Source organism: Bubalus bubalis, chromosome 9 (assembly GCF_019923935.1).
Source record: "Bubalus bubalis isolate 160015118507 breed Murrah chromosome 9, NDDB_SH_1, whole genome shotgun sequence".
NCBI lineage: Eukaryota > Metazoa > Chordata > Mammalia > Artiodactyla > Bovidae > Bubalus > Bubalus bubalis.
This window is the reverse complement of record NC_059165.1, coordinates 60,136,385-60,157,707: the sequence shown is the minus strand read 5'-3', so window position 1 is coordinate 60,157,707 and position 21,323 is coordinate 60,136,385. Positions and strand designations below refer to the sequence as shown.

At 54.1% G+C, this 21,323-nt stretch overlaps 1 protein-coding gene and 1 long non-coding RNA gene across 4 annotated transcripts in view; one reads left to right on the top strand and one right to left on the bottom strand.

The window, feature by feature from the left end:
• Positions 1 to 1,687: 1,687 nt before the first annotated feature.
• Positions 1,688 to 21,323, top strand: part of PSD2 (pleckstrin and Sec7 domain containing 2) — a 59,494-nt gene continuing 39,858 nt past the window's right edge. Inside the window, exons 1-2 of one of the 2 annotated variants that reach the window (XM_044947599.2) lie at positions 1,688 to 1,983; positions 8,335 to 8,473. Coding sequence is in view for 1 of the 2 variants with exons in the window: in XM_044947597.2 (XP_044803532.2) it covers positions 19,966 to 19,979 (14 nt within the window). In the remaining variant the exon portion in view is untranslated. Of the gene's footprint in view, positions 1,984 to 8,334; positions 8,474 to 19,958; positions 19,980 to 21,323 lie in introns of those variants that run through there. The other variant, XM_044947597.2, reaches the window with a different exon arrangement.
• LOC123335072 lies at positions 14,764 to 20,938 on the bottom strand. 2 transcript variants are annotated; one of them, XR_006553374.1, is made up of 3 exons: positions 20,807 to 20,938; positions 19,426 to 19,601; positions 14,764 to 14,884 (listed from the first exon to the last, which is right to left on the bottom strand). It is a non-coding gene; the product is annotated as an uncharacterized LOC123335072 (long non-coding RNA). The 2 variants fall into 2 exon arrangements; XR_006553375.1 differs by lacking the exon at positions 14,764 to 14,884 and adding an exon at positions 15,844 to 15,973.

Sequence of the window (21,323 nt, the reverse complement as noted above, 5' to 3'; positions counted from 1 at the left end):
GTGAAATCACTCAGTCGTCTCCGACTCTTTGCGACCCCATGGACTGTAGCCTACCAGGCTCCTCTGTCCATGGGATTTTCCAGGCAATAGTCCTGGAGCGGATTGCCGTTTCCTTCGCCAGGGGATCTTCCCAACCCAGGGATCGAACCCGCGTCTACCGCATTGTAGACAGAGCCACCAGGGAAGTAACTTCGTGAAAGAATTCCCATTTTTGGGGTGGAAACAGCTACTTTGAATTATCATGGACTCTTCTGGTTACAAGAAATGTGCCTAAAACTGGATAAAAAATGGGAATTAATAAATTACTAAATTAAAAGTTCTAAGGATCTTTCTAGTGTCTTGCATGATAACATCAGGAACTTCATAGTAAGTTTAGTAATCGATATTTATACTTAGATTCCAAGGTGATCTGGTAGAAATAGTCTAAATTCCATATAAATTTTCAGGCCTAACTTTGGCAATTGTTGAAATAGAAAATAATTTCTAAGTCCCTTCCCATTTTTTTTAACATCTTTAATCTACTTAGATTTATCATTTTATCATTGCAAGTAGATTGGAAGTGATTCAAGGTTAATAATTGTGTCTTATATTTCTATATTCAAACAGTTCACAACATTGGGCATGATACAGGAGTTCAGTGAATATTTGATATATTTGCTAATATTTTGTCTACCTAATTGTTAGGAAAACTAAGAAAATAAATCAATATGTAGAAATGTCAATATAGGAAGCAAACATATGTGTTGACTAGCATAGGATTTTTGGGCGTTGGTGGGAGAACACACAGTTCTTGAGAAATATTTAATAGTAATGTCCAAAGTTTTACTAATGAGTATATTGCTATCTAAGAGAAAATATTTTGTCTATAAATGGTTGGATTATTCATCATTTTTCATCTATCTGCCAGTCAGTTTCACAGTTTTTCACATTTAAGTGAATTTATTTTAATCATATAAATAAAGTATTGAATAGATGTGAATTCCAAACTGATAACTGCACACAGATTCTGTTAGTTAGCACATAAAAATACATCCCCTGACTCTTGTAGATATTTGCCTTATTTTTTTTTTTTTTCCCCAGTTTTCTGGAATATTTTCTAAGTGAAACCACTAGGTGGCATTTCAGGGTCTCCAAAGAGCTGCTATTGCTAAGTCGCTTCAGTCGTGTCCGACTCTGTGCGACCCCATAGACGGCAGCCCACCAGGCTCCCCCGTCCCTGGGATTCTCCAGCCTAGAACACTGGAGTGGGTGGCCATTTCCTTCTCCAATGCAGGAAAGTGAAAAGTAAAAGTGAAGTCACTCAGTCCTGTCCGACTCTTAGCGACCCCATGGACTGCAGCCTACCAGGCTCCTCCGTCCATGGGATTTTTCCAGGCAAGAGTACTGGAGTGGGGTGCCATTGCCTTCTCCCATAACAGTCTTAATAAAAGTCATCTGCTGTAATTGTTACCCGAGGTCTCAGCCCATGGTTGTGCATGGTGGTGCAGGCGCAATCCTTATAAGCACCAGCAGATGGCGCCCCGACCTCAAAAGAACCCATTCCTGAACTGTTTTCTGAAGGGCTGCGAGAGGGGATGGGCGGGGCGGCCTCTGGTTTCTCAACCAGTTAGACTCCTGCCTTCCCGAGTCCGCTGGGGAGAAGTGACTGGCACGCCCCTCAGTTCCAAGAAAGAGGGGCCTGGATCACCATAGGATAATCAGTAGAGCCTCAGTTTTCCATCTGTATTGCGGAAGAGCATGGATTTCGGAGACAACCTGAACCAAGTTAAGGAAATACTTAGGTTGGTGCAGGTAAAGGACTTTCAGAATGAGCAAGCATCCCAGGACCGAGGCTGGTTACAGAGGTCCTGCGACTGGACCTTGGGGGCGCAGCTGAGCCTGGTGCTGAGGCAGAGCGATGGCCCATATGACCTCTATTCGCTTCCTTTCTGGATGGGTGAGAGAGAGAGGAAACCGGCTGCCCTGCACGGAGGACCCAGAACGGTGCGTGACCCTATGACGCGAGACGCTCTTGTAATTCTGAGTCGGGCCAGCAGAGGGAGACCGAGACCCCTTGTGGACTCCGCTCTGCTCCCCCTTCTAGCCCGGAGCTCGCCCTCCCTGGACCATCCCGGTTGGCCGTGCCTCCCAGGGCAGGAGTTGACATGTCCCTTTGCTTTGAAAAAGCCTTTTCCTCTTCTTTCTGGCTGGGCTTCCTGGGGCAACGTGTGGGGTGAGGGGAAGGGTCAGATTCAACCCTAATTCTCTGAGTCCCAGCTGAGCCCCATCCCCTGGACCTCAGTGACTTGGATGGGATCTACTGGCCATTCTCATCCTAGCAGCCCCCACTTCCTGAGATGGGGTGTTGTGAGCTCCCCAGAGGGTAAGGATTTGGGGAGCAGGAGATCCTTTTCCTAAGCCCCCATTAATCCAGGCCTGGATGGCCAGCTGGACCTCCGGAAGCAGGGGGCACACCCCATCCCACCCTGGCCAGTTCCCGGCATTCTCCTTGGACTGGCTCCCAGAGGCCCACAAAGGCCCTCAGACAAAGTTCTGGGCCGGGCTTTGCCTGTGCCTGGGGCCTGGGGCCGGCTGTCTCTAGGCACTGAGAGTCCCTGGCACTCCTTGTGGGGCTTTGTCCACGGGCCCTGGACCAGTACTGGCAGGGCCACATGTGCTGGGGGAGGGAGGGGGCCAGGCAGTTCTCAGAGCCTGAGCGGCCTCCCTTCCCTCCTGCACGTGGCCTTGCTGTCCTCCAGGGGACCTTCTCTCTACCTCACCTTGCTCACCCTGCCTTCTCCTCTTGGCTGCAAGCCTCCCCTTTTTCTGGGCCTGCTCCTATTCTACTACTCACTTATTCATTCTACTCATTTATTCATACATTTGTCCCCATCATTCAATACCTGTTGAGCTCCAGCTACACTCCAGGTCCCTACTAGATGCTGGGGATCCAGTAGTAACAAGATACACAGTTCCTGCCCTTTTTGGAGTTCACAGTCTGGGTGAGACTGAAGGCAGGAGACTAGTAACATCCATACCTAAAATTTGTTTTCATCTTGTGATAAATGGAGAGAAGCAGATAAGCTGCCTGCCCCAGGAAGCTCCACCTACAGAGACATTTCCCCTGGGAAATCATCTGCTAGGCTGTGAGCTGTGGAGGGAAGATCTTCATTCAGGTCCTGTACCCCACCCTCCCGGGCCTGGCATACAGGCACACAGTAGGTGCCCAGTAAATGTCTGTTGAATGAATGGATGAATCATTAGCTTCATAGTTGGGGGGGGGGGCGGCTGCCAAAGAGAATGGTCTTTTCACATTCCACTTCCTCCCAGTTAACCCAGGAATTGCAGGTAATATTGGGGGTCTACAGACAAGAACCTGGGGCTCCCAGGAGTCCACCTCTGGCCACTCTGATTCCTTGCCTGCTCCTCACTGCACAGCTTTCCTACCTTGGGCCCTGTCAGAGTCCCATGGGCCATGCATGCGTTTGTCCATCACCTCTCATGAATCCATTCTTGGGCTTTATCACCTTTTTGGTGGCTATCACGTGCTGGCCTTGGGCTCAGGAGGAGCTGGGGATACAAAGAGGTGGGAGAAGGGTCCATGCCCCCCTGGACTATCCAGTCCAGACAGTAATGGCACAGTGTAGCATGTGCCATGATGAGGGAAGAGGATGGCACGGTTACAGAACCGTTTGTTACAGAACAAATTTCCTGCCCTCCTGGAGCTTATGCTCCAGTGATGGTAGTGGAGGGAAACAGACAGTAACCAGAATAAGCGAGGGAACACAAATGTGTGTTATGGAAGAAAGGGAAGCAGCTGAAGGGGAAATGTGGGTAAGGGAGGGAGTAGGATTTTAGATAGGGTGGCTGGAGAAGGTGACATTTGAGCAGAGAGCTGAAGGGGGTCAGGGGTGAGTCATGCAGCTACTTGGGGGAGGATGTCTTAGGCACCAGGAATAGCACATGCAAAGGCCCTGAGGTGAGAGTGTGCCTGGTATGTTAGAGGAACAGTCAGGAGGCCAGGGTGGCTGGACAGGTATGAGATTAGAGAGGTGACTGGGGGCAGATTGTAGTAGGACCTTGCAGCAAGACTTGGCTTGAGTCTTAGTGACAAGGGAGCCATTTGAAGATTTTGAGCAGAGGAATAACATGAGCTGACTTACACGGAACACAATCCCTTCAGCTGCAGTGTTGGGAATGTTGATAGTGGGGCTGTGTGGAAGAAGGAAGGGACCAGGTAGGAGGTTGCAGTAATAATCCTGGTGAGGGAGGATCGAGCCAGGCAGTGGCATTAGAGCTGATGACAAGTGGCTGCTCTGACACTGCTTTGAAAATAAATCCCGTGGGATTTTTTGAGGGACTGGATGTCGGGGCTGAGAGAAGGAGAGGCAAAGATAACTCCCAGGTCTTCTGCCTGAGCTGAGGGGGGGCTCAGCTGACATGGGCTGCGATGAGGAAGGTTTGGTTGGGATAAGTTGGAGCTGCTCTTTGGACATCCTAGTGGACCCTTCAGACCAGCAGTTGGGTGTGTGGGTCTGACTTCAGGGGGAAAAGGTTGGAGCTTAAGAATCATGCAGTGAGAATCATCAAGGTTTAGGTGGGCCTTGAAGCCAAGGTGGGCTCAGCATGGTAGTGCAAGGGGGAGAAGACAGAGGCCTGAGCCCTGGGGCATATTGGCATTTGGAGGTGGTGGGGGATGAGGAATCACCAAAGGAAAAGAAGAAGGCATAGCCGGAAGGAGGAGGAGAACCAGGACAGTGTGGGTCCTAAAAGACAAGAGGAGAACGTATTTCTGGGAGAAGGGGGTGATCAACTATGTCAAATGCTGCCAATAACCTAAGACAAGGTTTGAGAATTGACTTCTGGATTTGCATTGTACTGGTCACGTAGGACCACTATCGAGTCCCTTTGGACAAATACTGGGAAGAAGGCGGCCCTTCCTGGAGACCTGGCTATGCAGGCATACAAAGGGAGACCCCTCAGTGTAAAGGGAAAGGTGTCTCTCTCTCGGCCACAGGTAACTTTGCAGCAGGCACACAGCATGGTGAGAGGGCAGCAGGCTGGATTTCAGCTCTCTCCACCGCTTTGCACCATGGGGGCCTTGTGCAGTGCCCAACCTGGACATCTGTCCCCAGCAGCTGTGCTGGTGACCTTGATGAGTGGTGTCGGTGGAGTGAGTGTGGATGAGAGGATGAGAGTTGGCTTGGAGTGTGCTCATGAGGGAATGGTAGGGGAATTGGAGAGTGTGCACAGCTTTTTAAGGAGCTTTGTTGTAGCAGGCTGAAGAAAAGGGGACAGTGACTGGAAGAGGCTACAGGGATGAGCGGAATGCACCAAGTGAGAGTGGGTGAAGGGGAAGACATCCAAGCCAGGGGACCCACGTACGCAAAGTGAGGTCATTAGGAGTGGTTGGCCTGTAGCGGGATCCTAGAGTGTCACATTTGAGGTGGGAGGTATCAGGAGAGGATGCTGGACTGGTGGGCTTAAGCCTCTATCTTGGGGGTGGGGTTGGAGCACAGCTAGGCATACAGTAGGTACTCATTGAGTGCGCTGGGATTTCTCGGGGAATCCCTCCCCAGTCTCTCCTCCAGGCCTCAGTTTCCCGGCTGGCAGATGGGAGAATTGGATGTTTCAAGTGTTCTCTGAGCCAGGGCTAGACCCGAATGCCTTCCCCCAGTTGGTAGGTCTCAGGTCCTGGCCTCTTCTCCTCCCTGGATGCCACACCTTGTCCAGGCTGAGGAAGAGCAGGAGGCCCTGAGGCTGGAGGTCAGGTAGAGGCCTCGCAGTGGCAGAGGCTGTGGTGGGCTGGGTGGGTCAGGAACTGCGTCTCCTGCCCCATCCAGCCTTTAGGAGCACCTTCCTGAGACTCCCCCTCAGGAGGAGAGGGAGAAGTTGCTGATTCTCCCTTCCTAGAGGGATGTCAGGGAATACAGAGCATTTTGGCTGCTGGTTGGGGGGACGCTGACCTTGTTCTCTTTCAAGGTAAAAGTGGCTACAAGGAATAGTAACAGTAACCCTCTCCCCATGCGCATGGCACCCAAAGCGCTCTCTCACTCAGAGCTCACCTGGGGCCTTGTGACTGTCCCTTGTAGCCCTTTGAGCTAGTCCCACCGGACATGGGAAGATGAGGCTCAGGGAGGGGATACAGCTGCCAGTGGCCACACAGCCAGGAAGCAGCCGTGGCCAGACTAGAACCTGGGTTTCCTGTCTCTGGCCAGCTCGTGCCCCCTGCAGCAGGCCCCCAGAGTTTGGAAGGTTGGGGAGCAGATCCCGCCCAGGGACTAGGTTCTGGTACCAATCTGGCCCAGATCAAGTGCAGAGAGAGCGGGACCTTCCCTCTGTTTTCTCTTTCCACATGTAGCTATTAAGCCGTACTGCGTATGAGGTGCTGAGGGTGCACTGTGAACAAGGCAGACCTGTGTTCACGGGGTCAGAGTCTGTTCAGGTAGAGATGAAATAATCCAATCCATGAGTTGTTGTTGTTCAGTCTCTCAGTTGTGTCTGACTCTTTGCAACCCCGTGGACTGCAGCACGCTGGGCTCCCTGTCCTTCATTATCTCCTGAAAGTTTCTCACTTTCTCTTGACATCTGTTTCTTTGCATGAGAAATAGAGATAGTGATGTCTGTACTGCAAAACCACTGGGAGGGTTAGATGGGGAGTCACATAGGAAGCACCCAGCATCACAGTGCAGTGTTCCACAGACAGTGGCCAATGATACTATCGACACGCTGCTGTTCAGTCTCGAAGTCATGTCCAGCTCTTTGTGACTCCAGGAACTGCAGCACGCCAGGCTTCCCTCTTAACTGCTCAGCTGTGTCTATAGGATCAGACCTCCTGGCTTATGCTTTTGGAGTCTTAAGTTTCCTCATCTGTAGGACTGTTTTGAGGGTGAACTCTAACACGTGGAAAGCATTTAGTATGGACTCTGGAACACGGGAGATGCACCGTTAATAGCAGAAGTGGCACCAGGGTGGATGGAACCCCAGCTCCAGCTGTACCCCAGATGAAGCAGGAGGAGACTGATTGCAGCTCAGACCCTGTGCCTCTAGTTGCTGGAAGCAGGGATTTGAGCATTGGGTAGGAGTTCGTTGAGCAAAGCGGGATCAAGGCCTGATGGAGCAGAGGGTGGAATACTTGCAAAGACGTGGAGGTGGGAAGGAGTTGGGTGTAATGAACAGTTCTTGGGGGCTGGAGTGGAAGGAGAGGGGTGGAGAGTGGCTTCCTGTGGTAGGGGTGGACTATAATCTGATCTCCCTTCTCTGTGGCACGGGGTCTGCTCACCCTCCCTGGCTTCTCACAGCTCCTGTCTCCCCAGATCCCTGTGCAGGGGGTGGGGGGGGGAGGGGGCCTTTATCACCCCTCTGAGAAGTGGAATCTTGCTCTGTAGGAGGCTCACAGCCAGCATGTTCTTTTTAGTGTGTAGCCCAAGCACAATTCTGTCAACCACCTCCTCAGAGCTAGGGTCCTGGGCTGGGGGAGGGCTCCCTGGTGGTGACTAGCAGCGTCTGTGGGGCAGCACTGGGCTCCTGATTGGCACTGAGACTCTGCACTCCTCGCCCCCCCCATCTGTCCTCTTTGTCCCTCTCTCCTGCACCCCTCCTCACTGCATTCCTTCCAGCTCTGTCTGGAGCCCCCTTCTTAGCCCCATAGCCCAGGTCTGTCCATCCCTCTGTTTGTCCCAGTAGGTCTGGAGGGAGGGAGGGAGGGCTCAGCCTCTCTCTCTCTCTCCGGGATCTTCCACCATGGTTCCTGCACTCCTCCTTCCTCTCTGTCCTTTGGGTCTCCCTGGGCATCTGTGTGTGTGTGTGTGTGTGTGTGTGTGTGTGTGTGTGTGTGTGTGTTGGGGGATGTGGAGGGCAAGGAGTCAGACCACAGAGCAGGGGGAGGGCAAGAACCCGCTCTCTCCTTCACCTCGAGGAGGGTGGATCCCGAGGGCTCAGGGTCTGGGGCCCTAGGGTCCGGCTGAGCGGGCCGGTTGGGTCTGGCCGCCTGGCCGGGGGTTGGAGGACCGCCGGAGCTGCCTGGGCTCGTAGGGGGGGGTGGGGGGGGCGGAACCTCGCAGCGCTCCCCTCCCCCACTTTCTTAAAGGGCCGGCGCGGGCTGGTGTGGGACGGGTCTGGCCGCCCCTTCTCAGCGGCGGGTCGGGTTGCGCGATCCGGCCCTCAGTGCAGAGAGGCGGGCAGGCGGGCGGGCGGCCTGGGTGGCCGCTGTCGCCTCGCGGATCCGTTCCTCCCGCCCCCCGCCCGCAGTGCCCCCGCCCTTCCCCGCCCTTCCCGCTCCTCCCTCCCTCTTTCTCCCATTCCTTCCCTCCCTCCTGCCTTCCGTCCCCCCATCTCTGCTCTGCTTCTCCACAGCCGCGGCTCCGACACCTGAACGGGTAGCAGTGAGCGCGGGAGCCCCGACAGGCGGTGGCGGAGCGGGACAGCCGGTCCACGGTAGCCTCCTCATGGCCCCGCCGTGAGAGGCTGGACCCAGCGACCGGGAGCAGGAGCGGTGAGTGGGGCCGCGCGGGGCCACCTTGTCCCCAGGGCCGGCGTGTTCCCGGACCCCGCCCCTCCCGAAGCCAGGCTGGGGGCCGGGAGGGGCTGCTGGGGTTGGGGGGCTGCATGCTGGGTGGCGGCGCAGCCCTCCGCCCTCCCTGCCAGCCTGGGTCTGCTAACAAAGCTACATTGCGAGATCAATTCCGTGGCGGCTGGAGCATCCGAAGGATACGGTTGTCATGGAGATGGGGCCGAAAGAGGAAGCCCGGGATGGCAGAGTCTGGGCCAGGGAGAGAGGGCACCGCTAGAGAGCCCCAGGCCAGCCTGCAGGGAGGATTAGGGCTGGCAGCCCAATTGTCCCCTGATGCCCCCTCCCCATTTGTCTAATCCGAGTGTATATGTGTACCTTGATGGGGTGCCAGTGGGAGCTTGGTGGCCAGGGACCTGGGGTGTTTGGTGCCAGGCCTGCTGGCAGCCACCTTTACCACGGAGCAGCTTTGAGGATTTATTTCTCTTTCCAGTTTCCCAACTTTGACAGCCTGGCTTGGCGGCCAGGCCTCAGCGGCTCCCAGCTCTGCCGCTGGAGCAAGGCTTGTATGGGGGCGTGGCAGGCAGTAGCGGGCAAAGCCAGGAGGCACATAATGGCTCTGGCAGCTGCAGGGAAGGAGGGGTCCTCGGAGTCGCTGGTGGGGCTGGGGTGGGGCAGGGAGTCCAGATGTGGGGACCCTCTGCCTGATGCAATCCCCCACACCCAGAAGGATGTATTCTAACTCTTGCTGTCCCTGGAGAACCTGGGGGCTCCCTGAGTCAGAACTGGGGGCATTGTCTCTGCACCGGTCCAGGGGGCTGCTGCCTCAGCCCATCCCTTCATCTTAGGGCTATCGTGGGGGGGCCTGGGAGAGAACTGGGGGCATCAGCCACAATGGAAGTGGGTCTGAGAATTCCTGGCAAGCTCAGGATAAACCAGGCTGAACTCGATGAGTGGGTGAATGAGGAGCAAGGAGAGGGCTCAGGGCTCGGCCAGGGTCAGTGGGCAGCCTGGGCTCGGGGAGGGGCATTTGGACTTTCCTGGGTTCTCCAGCTCTTTCTTTCAGACCTTGGAAACAAGAGCTGCTTAATGGAAGATACTCAGACAGCTCGAAGTAGAGTGGGGAAGGGGCATTGGGATCACCTCCAAGCCTAGTCTGTTGCCCTGGGCAGATATAGTCATTTTCCACCTCTTCCTTGAGAGGTTAGAAATACCGCCTCCCAACGACACTGCAAATTCTATGACCTGTCATCTCTGAATCAGCAAAATGGGCCAGAAGCCCTCTTTACTCACCTCACATCTCTCACGTCACACCCACTTTCCCTCTCAAGAGCCCCCTATCCCCAGCCTATGGTGAGAGACAGTGCCTTTTGAATGGGGCTACTGCAGAGTTTGGTCCTGGTGGAAACAGGGCAGGTCCCCAGGTCATGGCTGAACCAGAGGGTTCCACACAGTGGAATGAGTGGGTGGGTGGTGGCCCAGCTCAAGAGAGGAGGGTGACTGGAAAGCCCTTGGAAGGCCTCCTTTGCTGGTGCCTTTGCAGGGAGGGACTGAAGCCACAGTGCTTGGGTGGCTTGTGCCTTGTAGTCCCAGAAGTGCCAGGAGCCTGAGGGGCTTCCTGACAAATGAAGGTCTCTAGGCAAAAGGAATGTATATATGGGTGTATATATATATATTCATACAGTGAGTGTCCACTGTATGATTAGGTGTGACAAGACAAAAAGTTACAGGGGAGGAAGGGAGTGAAGGGGGACACTCTAAAGAAGGGAGCTCAGGGCTGGGTGTGGAGGCACAGGGGTCACAGGAAAGGGCAGTTCTCACGTAGCAGCCCGAGGGGCTTCCCTCCTGCTTGTCCTGGTCTGACAGCTACGGGTGTGTGCTCCCCAGCTGATCTGACCCTGAGTGTTTCCTGAAGTGGGGGGTGGAGCAGTTAGCTGAAAAGAAGGACTTGCTGCTGCTCTTGACAGGACTGAGAGAGAGCTGGGGGGACATGATGTCACCCAGCTTCCATACTCGTGCATGGCCGTGGTGCTCAATACTCTTGTACACAGGGAAGTACGCCCATTGTTTCTGTTTAGTGGATACTTAGGCTCAGGAGGGCTTCCCAGGTGGCTCAGATGGTAAAAATCTGCCTGCAGTTCAGGAGACCTGGGTTTGATCCCTGGGTTGGGAAGATCCCCTGGAGAAGGGAAAAGCTACCCACTCCAATATTCTTGCCTAGAGAATTCCTATGGACAGAGGAGCCTGGTGAGCTACAGTCACCTGGTGTGCTATAGTCCATGGGGTCGCAAAGAGTCAGCTCAGGAAAACTTGCTTGTTCCAAGTCACCTAGTTAGTAAGTGACAGAATCAGGATCTGCACTTGGGCAGAACTGATGGCTCAGTGGGTAGGGATTCCGCCTGCAGTGCAGGAGATACATGAGACCTGCGTTCGATCCCTGGATGGGGAAGTGGTACCCTACTCCAATATTCTTACCTGGAAAATCCCATGGACAGAGGAGCCTGGCAGGCTACAGTCCATGGGGTTGCACAGAGTCAAAAATGGCTGAGCACAAGGCACACAGAACTGTTTGAAGCTGGGACTTCTGTCCCCAGTCTTCCTCTTCTTCCTTGGAGATGCAAGTTAGGAGGGTGATGGGACTGAACACCTTCTCTTCTGGAGCGAGGAGGTGAATTTGGAGAAAACTGAGGCACTCAGCTGGGGTCTTCTAGAGAGCCAGGATCGAGGCATTCCCATCCCGGACGACGTTGGCTTGCAGGAGAACGACACTGCCTCTCGCGACAGACGATGCTGTAGACATTCTGTGCCAGATGGTCTTTTCCAGGAAAATCTGTTTTGAGCGGCATCTTATGTCTGGGCTCCATATTTAGCCTGGCTCTTCACACAGGAGGATACACTCAGACTGTTGCCCCTTGGGGTTTTTTGGGGGGGGGGCTGGGCCAGACCCAGCTCCTTGCTATGGCTCAGGCAGAGGTGGGTTAGGGCCCCTGCTCCAGATAGCCTTGCCCCAGCTGAGGGCTGCCCTGCTGGTCTCCCTGGGCCCTGGTTGTTTCCCACAGGGCCTGTCCTTCTAAGCTGATGTGCCCATATGTTAGCTTGACCTCGTTTAGGGGGTGAGTCGCTCCAGGACTGTGTCTGCTTGGCCCGGGTGACTCCAGTGTCCGGGCCGGGCCCACGCCCAGTGTGCGGGCTGCTGCGTGAGAACTGCCCTTTCCTGTGACCCCTGTGCCTCCACACCCAGCCCTGAGCTCCCCTCTTTAGAGTGTCCCCCTCCACTCCCTTCCTCCCCCTAACTTTTTGTCTCGTCACACCTAATCATACAGTGGACACTCACTGTATGAATATATATATATACACCCATATATACATTCCTTTTGCCTAGAGACCTGCATTTGTCAGTTATTGACATTTTGCCCACATTTGTTTCTCTCTCTCTGAAACTTCTGAAAGTAAGTTGCAGATATCATAGCACTTCAGCTTGAAGTACTCAGTATAAATTTCCTGAAACGAGAACATTTTTCTACAATATATAATATTGTTGTTTAGTTGCTAAGTGGTGTCCAACTCTTGTGCAGCCCCATTGACTGTAGTCCCCCACGATCCTCTGTCCATGGGATTTCCCAGGCAAGCATACTGGAGTGGGTTGCCATTTCCTTCTCCAGGGGATCTTTGCGACCTAAAGACTGAAGCTATGTCTCCTGCATTGGCAGGTGGATTCTTTACCTCTGAGCCACCAGGGAAGCCCAATACATAATAACTATATTGTTAATCATATCCAAGAAATTTTAATGATGCAATCTAAACTCATATAATTCCATATTCAAATCTCTCTAGTTGTCCCTGTAATGTCCTTTATAGGTTAAAAAAATTTTTTTTGATAAAGAATGGCACATTGCATTTAGTTATGTTTCTTTAGTCTCTCTTAACCTAGAACAATTGTCTGCTTTTTTTTTTTCTTTTGAAGTCTCTTATGACAGTATCAGTTTTAAAGAGCCCTGGTCAGTGTTCATGTAGAATGCCCCACATTCTGGATCTGTCTTACTGCTTCCTCATGAGTAGATTCAGGTTAAGCATTTTGGGGTAAGGATATCCCATAGGTGATGTCGTGTCCTTCTCATTGCCTCCCATCAGGAGGCACTTGTCATTAGCTGCGCTAAAATAGTGGTGCTAAGTTAGGTCACTCAGCTAAGGAGTCCCTTTGTTTCAATCCCGTTCCTCCCTCTTCCTTACCTCCAGAAGCTTCATCCACCTGGTTGTCTGCATTCAGACCATACTCTGGAGAAGGGTGCTTAGGCAGAGGCTGACGGGGCCTTCAAGGAGTTCACAGCCTCAGGGGTGTGGATGGGATGAGCTGCAACTCAGGGCAGGTGCTGTCAGAGTGGGGAAGAAGCCCCGAAAAAGCAGCGAGGGGCAGAGGCTGGGGGGACAGCGGAGAGCCTGAGGGGCAAGACAGAAAGAAAGGGGGTGGGGCCTGGACCAGCGCTGGCCTAGAATGTGGGCTGACAGCTGGCCCTTTCCCCAGGGCACCACGAGCTACTGAAGGGTTTTAAAGAGTGGAACAAGGAGGCAGATGTGAGTGCTTGGAGAGGCACTTTGCAGAGGGTGGCGTGGATGGCAGGGCTGGCATGGTGATAAAGATGGGCAGGAGGCCCTGCCGTGGTCCAACACAAGATGTTGGGGCACTGATTTGAGGCTGCAGCGTGCATGGGGGGCTGTGGGGTGGGGTAGGGATTCATGTGATGGCCCTGCTGAAATGGTGACGGGGTGGAAAAGGGATGGAGTAAGGAGAGATTAAGAGGCAGAGTGATGAGCACTGGTGTTGGTTGGGGAGCAGTCACAGGATGGCTTGAGAAGGCTGTGGAGAATGCTGTTTTCAGTGTGTGGGGTCTGGGGTATTTTCCAGGTCAAAGGAACAGTGTGTGCAGAGCTCCCCAGGTCTTGGTGGCCACCTGTGACCCCCTCTTAGGAGCTTGCTTAAGATGAGGGCGGAGGGAAGGCCTCACACAGCCTGCAGCAGGTGGCGGACAGTGGGGCTCTCAGGCACCAGCAGGGGCAGGCCTTTGAGGGGAGACAGGGCTGGCTCAGAGGCAGCTGCCACTATGAAAGTCAGGATGAACACTGCCTTGCAGGCCCCCCAAGTCCCTTACTTCATTTTGCTTCTTCATACTTGTTGGCAGAGCCCCCACCCTGGTTAAATCCAGTGCCTGGTCTGCCCTCCGTCCTCTGCGCTGCTGAACGGGGCTAAGAAAATCCACTGCCCAACTGGTCTCACTTGTAGTTCAAATCCATGAACCTCAAGTGGGTCTTTAGCGCTGCTGTGCAGTCCCACATGGGTCCAGGCCCACCCCCTCACTCCCTACGGTAGCTATTTCACTCTTTCTATTCTGCCTTCAGCCCTAGCCTCTCTCCTGCAGTCCACTCTCAAAGCACAGGACTTTGCCTCCTACTTCTTTGAGAAAGCAAAAGCAGTCTTCAGACTGCCAGTGCTGTGTTCATCCATCCATGGGCCTCTGCACCCATGGGTCTGCCTTTCCCCATCCCTGTGGGTGTAGGATCCCTGCTCCTGGTTTAGAACACCCTCTATTGTGCAAGAGATCCCGTCCCCTTGTGGAGTAGAGGGGGGCCTATAATGTGGGGGGCCCACACTGCTCCAGCAAATGCCCCCTCCTGCTTTACAGGTCCCCCTCGACTGGATCATTCCATCAGCAGATATCTTGTTATTGTTTCTCCTGTCTTAAAAGATGACTCCCATTTTCTTCAGCCAGCTATCCCTGCATCTCTGTGCTCCCCTTTGCAGCAAAATGCCCCAGAAAGGTTGTCCACTGACTGCTCTTCTCAGGGTGACCAGTGACCTCCATATAGCTGTATGCAATGGCCTCAGTCCTCATCTGTATCATCTGACACCTTCAGTCTCTCCCTCTTCCCTGAAATGCATTCCTTGACCTCTAGGACGTCCATTGTCCTGTTTCCCGCTGACCTCACGGATGCTTCTCCTCAGTCTCCTTCTCTCCCACTGCCACCTTATAACATTGGCGTGCCCGGGACTCAGCCCTTGAGTGGCTGCTCTTCCTCATTTGCATTCACTCTTGAGTTGACATCAACCAGCCCTGTGGCTTTACACACTGCCTATGTGCTCTCAGCTCCCAAATTTGTATCCCAAATCTTGATTTCTCTCCTGAGCTCCAATAGCTCACTCAGCATCTTGGCCGCTATGTCTGCTGGACACCTCAAACTCAACTTGTCCAAAACTGAGCTCCTTTCTTCCTGATCTTCCTTCCCAAACTTGCTCCATCCAGTCTTCTCCATCTCAGGAATGGTGCCTCCATCCTTCCAGATGCTCAGGCTCCAAACACTGGTGTCATTCCTGACTTCTCTTTTTCTCTCCTACCCTGTGGACTGTCCATCAAGAGGTGAGGCTTATACCAGCCCCTAGGTCTCCTATCAGTGGGCTATGGCTGAATAGGAGGGTCAGTTTCAGAGATGGGGACAGGAAGGCAATCGTGCAATGGCCCAGCACAGACCCTGTGCTGAAGCCTGAAGCAGAGACAGGAGAGGGCAGGGGAAGAGCAGGGGGAGGGGAAGAGGGGACTCCGCAAGGGAGGGGTTAAGTAGCGTGACATAATCAGGAGGTTGGGAGAGGGTGAGGAGGAAGGTCTCAGGACAGAAGGCAGAGAAGAGGCAGGGTAGACAGAGAACAACACGAGGCTCTGGAGGTTGTGAGGTAAGTGCAAATTGGGCAGGGAGAAGGGAGTTTGACGTTTCTTGGTTATGTCTTCTGGCTATTGAATCAGACTGAGGGGAAGCTGCTCAGGGTTGGAGCCCCTGGAGTCTGCCCTGACCCAGGCTTTTTAGCCAAGGCAGGACTTGTTGGGAGGACTTGCCCTTGGTCAGTTCACTGTAGAATTTGGGGTTCAACTCTCAGTCTGTAGGCTTATGGCTCAAATGTGACTCAAGAAGCAGAGTGAGTCCCAGGTGCCAACTGAAGTTCCAGGAAGACAGGCAGCAGCCAACTTAACCAGAGCAACCTTGTCCTCTGTTGCCCCTCATAACTGAGGGCTTGCCCTGCAGGGAAAGTTGGCTGAGGGCGGAGTCACCACCTATAAACCTGATTCGGGGTTTGACAGCAGGCGCTGTAAAGTTCATCAGTGTTGAGGGCTCTCCAGCCAGCATGCAGATGTATGCAAATGCTAAACAAATGAAGGTGCCAAGTGGCTGGAGGGTACAGAGTAAAGTAAGCTGGGGGATGTCAAAGAATGACCTTTGCAGAGCTGGGCCCAGGGGCTCCTAAAGTCCCAGCAGGCTGTGGGGCACATGCAAATAAGATGCAAATGCACACCAGCCCTAGGAACCTCTGCTTGCTGACCATGGGAAAGGAGGCCTTTTAGACCCCCACGACCAAAGGCAAAGCTGGTTCCCCAGGGGCCAGGCTGAGAGGCGGAAAGCCAGGTGGTGCTGGGCTCCTGGTTAATCCCAGATTGACATCACCTGTAGGGGATGGGCACCTTTTAAGGGAGGTTCAGGCCTCTGGCCCTTGCCCAGTACCCCATGTGGCTTTTGTGCCTTGAGATGGAAAGATTGGAGGGAGCTTGGTCTGGGGACCAGGCAGGTGGGTCCTCACCTGCCTCAGGAAAGGGAGGGGCACCCTCTCTGTCCCACCCTCCTGGTCCCCACAGGAGCCATTCCCCTGCTTTCACCCTCCGGCTGAGTCTCTCATGCTGCTGCCTCAGTACCTGCTCTGATAGGCTGCCTGGGGCGAATGTCTGCTGGGACCCCTGGCTGTCCTGGACTGCTCTCCTGTGCATTCCGCCCCCAGCATGGGCAGTCAGCTTGCTTCCCTGCAGACCTGAGAGATGGTTCTGCAAGAGCAGTAGCTGCTGCCCATCACTGAGCACTTGTGCCCGACTCTGAGCTGAGCCTTGCACCCACAGCATCTCCTCTGTTTTCCCTACAACCTTGAGAGATGGATGCTGTTAGCACCCCACCACCCATGTTGCTGAGGAGGGGTCTGAGGCTCAGAGAGGTGGGCAACTGTCCCGAGGTCACACAGCTTGTGGGATTTGAAGCTAGGTCTGTATGACTGCAGGGTTAGGGCGCTGACCCACCCTCCTGGACTGTTCCATCTGGGGCACTTGTTGCTGCACAAGGTGGTCCAAGCTGAGAAGACCAGGTGAGTAGAGGGATTAGGGTCACTTTGGGGAATAGAAGCAGGGCAGTTCTCAAGGCTCCTGGCTAGACATGCCTATCCTAGACGCCTATCCTGCCCTGGGCAGGTAGATCATGGAGGAAGCACACGCCCAGCTGACCTGTGCCTAGGAGTGTGCTCATAGCTTTGGGGCGACAGCAAGGTCCAGGCCTCCAGACTCATCAGCTGGCAGAAGTTATGGGACAGCATGGTGAGCTGTGTGATCCAGGGGCCCCACCTCTGTGGTGCCTGTGCTGTCAGCGGCTCAGCAGGTTCTCTTGGAGGCCTGGAGTGCGCAGGGCTGGGCCGGCCCAGGGCCTGTGAGTGGTATGGGGTGCAGCTGGCCAAGGTCTGTTCTGAGCACTTACAACACACCTACCCTTTTCGCTGATTACCTTACTTAACAATCCTTGTGTGTGTGTGTGTGTGTGTGTGTGAAGATTCCAGCTTATGTGCTGAAATCTGGGTGAGCTGGGGAATCAGTTAGTGTCGTACAAATTTGGGGGAAGGACAGTGGAACCACTGGGGGTGTTCAGCTTGGGTTCCCAGGAGGCAGAGAATAGAGCTGAGAATGAAAGTTTTCCAGCTTTTTTTCCTTTTCTTGCAAGCAGCCTTCATGAAACTCTGAGTGGATGGTGTCAGAGGTGGAAGGTCCTTGGGGATTGTCCAGGTTGGGGTTCATGCCCAGTTTCTATGGATGGGCTTTAGGGGTCCATGAGACTCTCAAAACACACACACAAATGTTGTGCACTGTGCGAGTCTGTCTGGAGCAAGATCCAGAGCTCCATAAGATGCTCAAGGAGGTCTCAGGGTTAGAAATAGTTGGGAATCTCTGATGCACACAGGGAAATGAGGCCAGAAAAGGGTTTCCTTTGCCCAAGCTCCCCTAGCACCCTGAAGGGCAACACCTGAGTGCCTGGCTCCCAGCCCTGCTCTCTGGGACACTGTGATCTTACTGTTGCCTCTACACTGACATTCCAGAATGATTTTCTCTGCTCCTGGTCCCCGTATATACCCTGCCTTGGACATCCCACCCACTCTTAGATTTGGCTTGTCCTGGGTAGTACTCAGCACCCCAGGTCCCCTACCCCAGCTCTGCCTCATGTTCTTCCATTTCTATTAAGTGGGCCTGTACTCCCCCATCTCCTCCCAAATCCACTCAGCTACCTGACGCCACCGGTGTGGCTGTGGTTGCTGTGGGTGCCTATCTCCCCCACCCCCTGCTCTAGCCTGAAGCACTGGGTTGTCCCTTCCCTGCCCTGGCTTCTCCTAGAGCATAATGGTTTCAACGCCAGCTGCCCAGTGATGTAGGTCTAACTGCCCTAGACCTTGCCCCAGGCCTGAGGACTCCTCATCCCACCTCACGTCCCACTGGAGGACCACCTTTTGAGTGGCTGCTGCCTCCCTCCGTGTGTGTTTTTGTGTCTCAGTGTGTGTGTGCATGTGTGTTTGTGCCCACCAATGCTGTACTGTATGCTTTCTCACAGACATGTGCACAGGCACCTGCACCTTCGCATCTGCCCTCTGTCTTATAGAACATGTTGGGCCCTCCAGCCCTTTTCTTGAGCTTCCCACACTCCCTGGCTTGGGTCCCAGTATGGAAGGCACTTTATGAAGTTATCCCTTTGACAGTCCCGTGTCATTCTAAGCAGACACCAGCCTTGTCCCTTTCCACCTTTGGGACCCTGAGCATGGTCCTTAACCTCTCTCAGCCTCTGCCTACAGTGGGGATGGTGGTAATTTCTAGGTTTTCATTTGCCAAATATTTAAAAAGTGACCACTGTTTCCCAGGCCCTGTTCTAGGCTCTGGGGCAGACAGCAGTGAATGTGACCTAGTCCCCACCCTCACTGAACTCACCAGCTAGTAAGGGAGACGGGCAGAAAATAAGGAAACAAATGGAAAATGGAGTTTCAGGTCTGCTAAGTGGTGCTTAGCAGACACAGTGCTCTGTGAAGAAATGTGAAAGAGTGCTAGGTAATCAGGGAGGACCTCTCTGAAGAGACAGCATTGGAGTTAGGCCCTGAGTGACAGAAGAGGCAGTCATTTAAAGATCTAGGAAAGGAGCATTCTAGGTCAAGGGTACAGCTGGTGCAAAGGCCCTGAGGTGGGAATGAGCTCAGGGAGCAGAAAGAAGGCCAATGTGGCTGCTGGGGTGGGGGATGGGCCGAGGGCCGTGAACCAGCTCAGGCAGAGCCTTTTTAGGCCATGCCAAGGAGGCCAGATTGGCGATGGGAGCCGATGGGCTTACCAGTGAGGGAGGGGGTGTGATGTAATTTGTGTTTTCACAACTCACTCCAGCTGCCATGGGAGAAGTGGGAAGGGGGCTAAGGTTGTTATAGGAACACCTGAGACCTGGCCCAACCACAGTTCTGTTAACCATCCTGGGTCCCATCTTGGTGCTGAAAAAGAGGCTGCTCAGCCCAAGGTTATCCCAAGGGCAGTCCACGGAGCCACCGCCTGGAGTGGGGCCTGGTTTTGGCTGAGGGAGGAGGCAGGGGATGTAGCCACTGCCAGCCTGTCATTTGCAGGCATCTCCTTGGCATGGGTGCCCTGTGGCCCAGCTGTCTCCCTGTCCCCTGCTCTTGCCGGCAGGGCTGGAAGTGGGCAGGGCCACTGCTTTGGGTAGACACTTCTGGTGGAGGATTTGAGCCCATGATCCCGTGGGAGGGTCTGGGAAATGGGGGCTCATCCTGTACTCCCAGCCCATCCCGGTGCAGAGAGAGGCTGCTCTTGAGTCTCAAGGCAGCTACTCACCCTGTGACCTCAGGCAAACCTTTTCCTGGTTCTGTGCCTCAGTCTCCCCATATGTCAAATGCGGTAGTAGAGAGAGTGGGCTGTAGCTGCCTCTCTCCTTGACCTCTGTAGTGTGTTTGTTCTTCCTTGGATCTCAGCCATCTCAGCACTCATGACCTTAAGTTCTGCCACCAGCCCTGGGGAAGGAGAGTAGAGGTGATGCCCCCCACCTGCAGATGGGTTCATAAAGATCATAAAGGTCAGATGGGACAGTGATGAGTCCCAGGGCACATGGTGATTCAGAGCAAGGATTTGGGGCATCATTTAACATTCTGCTTGGAAGACCCCCCTGTATGCACCCCTCCTTGGGTCTAGCAAGAGAGGGAGGGGTCCTGGCTCAGCTTTTTCTGGGCTCAGTTGGCCTTTAGCCCAGGCAGGGACTCTGGGCCCCTGCCCAAAGTGGAGCTCAATGTGCCCCTTGTCTGTCCACCCCAGAAGCTGAGGACACGGCCCCGTGCCCAGTGTTGGCAGAACCTCCATCACGCTGTCAGCTGCAGGAGGATGTGGCAGGGCAGGTAGGGCTGGAGCCAGCCTGAGGCAGCTGCTGGGCATTGGGGGTGACCTGGGGCCTCCCAAGAGGTCCTTGATTTGTCCACAACCCTGGCTTTGGGGCTGGTGTAGACTGAGCACCAGGGGAAGCCACTTATGCTCTCAAATGTCAGGCTTCCCTGGGAGCTCAGGCAGAGTCCTGGCCAAAGGGGAGTCACTGCGCCCTGCTGGGCTCAGCCTCCCTGTGTGGCTATGGGAGCCTGAGGGATCCTGGTGGAATTGGGTTTATGCTCTGTGCCCCAGATCCAGTGCTCACCCATGCCTGTGGGCTAGAAAGCAGACCAGAGGACCAGAACTCAGGCAGCAGGCCCATAGACCTCCTTGTCCCTCCTCTTTCCTTTCTAAATGCTTCCCTCCCTGCAAGGAGTCTCAGCTGAGGCAATGACCTCCTGTTCTCCCTCCTCTGAGCACACAACCTGAGGGAATGGATTGAAATAGCAACTGCAGCAAGGGATTTAGGGCAGACCAGAAAGAATCCCTCACTCAGTGCCAAGCCCCTTGGGGTCCCCAGCGTCCTAGGATCAGGGCCCAGATAGTCTGGAGCCTGGCTTGGCACTTTTTTTTTTTAAGTCTGTGGAAGTTTTATTTTTTTAGAGTAAAAATCTTCTGCTCACACAATCTTCAGAACTCTAGGAGGCGACACTCAGGGGTAGGGGTGCTGAGGCCCCAGATCCCCCATCAGTCCTGCTATCTTCTGCTCCATGTTTGAAAACCAAGGAGCATGTGAACCTTAAGTGGTCCTGTGGTGACAGACCTCCCTCCAATTGCTCAGGAGCCCCCAGAGTAGACTCACCTTCCTCTCCGGGCTCATCTCTAAGCGGAAAGTTTCTCCTGGAGTCCAACACAGTGTTTCCCAAACTTGCCGTATGATAAGAGTAACAGGTCACTAGACCCATTCTCCGGAGACTCTGATTCAGGAGGCCTGGGGGAGGGTCTGTATTTAACAAGTTCCTCCAGGTGATGACCAGGTGAGTGTAGGAAGTGTGGCCCTCCCTTAAATCCCTGTTGCTGTACCCACAGCTTGTTCTGCTGCAGCTCAGAAGGCTGACCAGTCATTCTCCTCCTCCAGCCTTTCCTGAACCCCCAGCACCTCTTCTCCAGTGGAGAGTGGGGGTGCTGGGGGAAGCTGAAGCCTGAAGAGAGGAGGAAGGGAGTTCTTGGGAGGGACTGGTCTGTGTTCTTGCTGGCAGAGGTCACTGGGGGTGGTGTGGGGCAGAAATGGCCACAGACAGAGAGGGCTATGGCACACAGCCCATCACTCCACCCTCCCACCTGAGATTGGGCAGGAAGCCTCTGGGAAACTGAGCTGG